A 4,366-nucleotide genomic window follows, 5' to 3' on the forward strand; every position below is an offset into this window, starting at 1 on the left:
TCACTAAAGGAGAAATCCAGGCTTATTTGGATTAAATCCTGAGAGATTCATGAAAAAATTCCGTAGCCTTATTTTGATTAGTGTTTTTGATAAGCCTGGATTTCCCTTTAGTGACGTTGCTGGAACACCCCCCAGGTGGTGTTGGAAGCGTCTCTTTCCAGGCCTGTTGTCTTCCTTGTCCTTCCTGGGAGAAGGAGAGAGCCCCATGCTGCTCCCTGACACCCCCTGCTGTCTTAATCAGGAACTGCAAGGCCTGTGTATTCAGACGCCATCCTTTTTCTTTTCCTCTCTCTCTCTCTTTCTTTCTTTCTCTCTCTCTCTCTCTCTGTCTCTCTCTCTCTCTCTCTCTCTCTCTCTCAGCAAAGGAAAGGAGGCCCCACCCGCCTGACTCTGCCCTCCAAGTCCACGGTGAGCTCCTCGCACACTCTCTCTCACTGTAACACCCGAGTTGTCTTGATGTATCTATGTGTTTATTTACCATTGACATGTGTGTTTGCTTTGAGCAGACTCACCCTGTTAGCCACAAGACATTTTTCAGAAACATTATTATTCGTCTAACATATATTTTGTATGATTTTGTACATGTTTTTTTTACCTTAATTGTGCCCCATATGTATCTCTTACCCTCCTTCCTCCCCTCTGCTCCTCTGTCTCCTCCCTCCCCCCTCCCTTCTCCCCCCCTTCTTCCCTCCCTCCTTCCCTCCCTACCTCATTCCCTCCCCTCCCTCCTCCCTTCCTCCTCATTCACCCCCTCCTTCCCTCCTCCCCTCCACCCTCCTTCCTCTCTCCCTCCCTACTCCTCTCTTCCTTCCTTCCACCCTCCCTCCCCCCCCCCCCACCAGGATGCTGACCTGGCCCGCCTGTTGAGTTCCGGGTCGTTTGGGAACCTGGAGAACCTGAGCCTGGCCTTCACCAACGTGACCAGCGCCTGTGCCGAGCAGCTCATCAAGCTGCCCTCGCTGAAACAGCTCAACCTCTGGTCCACACAGGTCAGGACACATTTGAATACTTTATTTGGTTCCACAAATTATATTATACAAACAGGGAATCAAATATTTCGGGGCTAAGCAGCACTGAACACTTAAGGGTACACATAACACCTCCTTCTCCACACGGCCACGCTGCCAATAATAGCTGAGACAGAGCAAAATTTGGCAACCTGTTTGGCCTTTCTTTTGGACATTGCAGCAATTCTCAGACCCCTCATGGTGCATTTATATACATGGCCCAGACTTCCAAATACAAGTATGCTGAATTTGCACTTGTACCCAAAGCTGGTTATCGTACCAAGCAGTGGTTGGTATTTGATATACTTGTCCTGGAAAGTCTGGTCCATGTACAGGTCAAAGGGGCAGCCTACTTCTACAATCAGCACCTCCTTGTGGCTGGTGTCAACAAAGACAACATCACACACACACACACACACACACACACACATTCACACACACACACACACACACACACACACACACACACACACACACACACACACACACACACACACAGACAGACAGACAGAGAGACACACAGAGACGGACAGAGACAGACACACACACACACACACACACACAGACAGACAGACAGACACAGAGACATACAGACACAAACAGACAGACAGACACACACACACACACACACACACACACACACAGACAGTCAGACAGACACACAAAACACCTTTAGTTATATTTCAGTTGAACTGGAGGTCTTATTCTCTGCATAGGGCTGTCCCAAAGACTATTTTTCTAACGATTAATCTAGCGATTATTTTTTCGATTAGTCTAACGACTAATTTATCTAGCTAACGTTACTCTCCCTGCTATGTTATGATTAGCTAAATTGATGCTAACGTAGCATGCGAGCTACGAGCTAGATAACGTACAGTAGGTGCGAGCACCACAATGACAATAGGCTACCGTAGCTAGCCAGCTACATAGCTAACGTTACTAACACCAGAAGACAAGACATACAAACTGTGGTGAGCTACATTGCTTGTGTAACATTAGCTAGTAGCTATCCATTTTTCACTCATACACGGCCGGAAAAGTGAACAGAAATACAACGCTGACTTACGGTGCTATCTTGCGGCTGTCTTCACAAAGAGCTCCAGGATGCTTTCGCTTGAGGTGCTCGTTCATTGCAGACGTACTGCTGTGATAGGCCATTTCATTTCTGCAGTTTACAGACCACCACATTGTTTTCTTTTTTTGTAAAGTACTCCCACACTTTGGTCGATCGTAGGCGAAGTCTTTTAGCTGCCGGCTCTGCCTCCATGTTTGCACTGGTCGCAGCCATTTTGTTTATTTACGACTCACCGACGCACATTACGCAAGTCGACGTATTGACGTACGTCCTCTCCTCCTCCCCTCCCCTCCCCTCCCCTCTCCTCTCCCCTCCTCCTCCCATCCTCCCCTCCTCTCCTCCCCTCCCCCTCCCCTCCCCTCTTCTCTCCTCCTCAGTTTGGAGACGCAGGTCTGCGGTTGTTGTCGGAGCACCTGGCCTGCCTGCAGGTGTTGAACCTGTGTGAGACGCCCGTCACCGACGCCGGCCTCCTGGCCCTCAGCTGTAAGAACCCTGTGACCTCTGACCCCTGACCCCTGACCATCCTTTCTGAGGATAACTAGGTGGTTTGTACCTCGCAGTGAAGCAGCGTCTGTAGTTCGGCTGGTGACGTATTCTGCAGATGGTAGTCTCTGACGCATTCACACCTACTTCCTGGAGAGTGTTCCTGATCTGCGGGGACAGTTGTTCTGGAGGTTTTCCAGTAGCAGACTGGAAAGGTGTAATGAACGACGGAATGTCCAGTCAATCGGAGCAGATTGAGTGTCTCTTTACCTGGTCAGGTTACATGTGTACATGACAGCCACCACAGGTTCACTGTCCTAACAGGTCAGGTTAGGTCACTGTCGTGCACGTTACCGTATTAACTGTGATACCGTGACAAAAGGAAAATGTAAAGCCTCGAATCAAAAGCAGACATTGGCTGTCTTATTATTAGCACAGGTTATGTGACGAAACACACCTGACCAACAGCATCCCTGTCGAGCCAGTTGTCCCATTACCTTTGGTGGGGGATTATGTATAAAAAGTGTTGTCACTTCTGAAACCAACATGTGCACAAATACCGTCAATTGAAAGCAGAGAGTACAGAAATACATTTTAAAAAATGCTTCACTGTCCCATTAAGCAGGGCAGTGTGTGTGTGTGTGTGTGTGTGTGGGGGTGTGTGTGGGGGTGTGTGTGTGTGCGCATAGATATATATGATTGTGACCTTTAACAATCATCGTCTAACAAAGTACCCCAGGAAAGGAAGAATGTAGATAGATACACAGGTCTGTGTGTGCGTACAGTATGTGTAAGATGGTATATTGATGTGTGTGTGTGTGTGTGTGTGTGTGTGTGTGTGTGTGTGTGTGTGTGTGTGTGTGTGTGTGTGTGTGCATGTGTGTGTGTTCTCAGCCATGAAGAGCCTTTGCAGCCTGAACATGAACAGCACCAAGCTGACAGCAGACACATACGAGGACCTGAAGGTAAGATTTACATCTACATGTTCTACTTATTCCAAAGTGATTTACAATCGATACATTTGACTAAGCAAGTGAAGCATCAATTCACCAGTCGTAGCAGGAAGAGTAATCTAGCTCAGGCCTGGGGCCATTGTCGGTCGTCGTGATAGAAGAAGAAAGAAATCTTAGGAGACACAGTACAGGGGGTAGTAGATGTCTCAGGAGGGACAGTAAAGGGGGAAGCAGGTGTCTCAGGAGACACAGTGCTGGGGGGTAGTAAATGTCTCAGGAGGAGCAGTTAAGGTGTAACCTGAAGAGATGGGTCAGGTGGGAAAGATAACTCTCTGTAGAGAAAGACACAGGGAGACCTTGGGGCATCAACCATGTCTCTGATCTCTCTCTCCTTCTCTCTCTCTCTCCTTCTCTCTCTCTCTCTCTCTCTCTCCTTCTCTCTCCCTCTCTCTCTCTCTCTCTCTCTCCTTCTCTCTCTCCCTCTCCTCTTTCTCTCTCTCTCTCTCTCTCTCTCTCTCTCTCTCAGGCCAAACTCCCCAACCTGAAGGAGGTGGACGTCCGCTACACAGAGGCCTGGTGATCACGACAGGAAATGACACGGACAGAAACATGAACTAGGAACGACGTCATCATCCCAGCGCGAGGATGACCTCTCCCCCCCCCCCCGTCGCCCCATATCGTCCCAACACATCGTCATCGTCTATTACATCATCCGCCGCTCCGGGATTCCTCTCGCGTCTCCAAGGGGACGACATCCCCGTCACCATGGCACCAAGGACCTCTAGTGACGTCATGGAAACAGCTAGAATCCCCCTTTTTTCGAGCGACCTCATCGAATAGCAAGGACC

At 49.0% G+C, this 4,366-nt stretch overlaps 1 protein-coding gene across 1 annotated transcript in view; it reads left to right on the forward strand.

The window, feature by feature from the left end:
• The window catches only part of cmip (c-Maf inducing protein), a gene marked incomplete at both ends in the record, with an annotated part of 43,540 nt that extends 39,442 nt beyond the window's left edge, over window positions 1-4,098 (forward strand). Inside the window, 5 exon segments of the mRNA XM_080539939.1 lie at window positions 361-408; window positions 843-989; window positions 2,460-2,565; window positions 3,460-3,530; window positions 4,045-4,098. Of these exon segments, the coding sequence (XP_080396065.1) occupies window positions 361-408; window positions 843-989; window positions 2,460-2,565; window positions 3,460-3,530; window positions 4,045-4,098 (426 nt within the window).
• Between the last annotated feature and the right edge of the window lie 268 nt (window positions 4,099-4,366).

This window comes from Nansenia antarctica (assembly GCF_963989245.1).
Source record: "Nansenia antarctica genome assembly, chromosome: 9".
NCBI lineage: Eukaryota > Metazoa > Chordata > Actinopteri > Argentiniformes > Microstomatidae > Nansenia > Nansenia antarctica.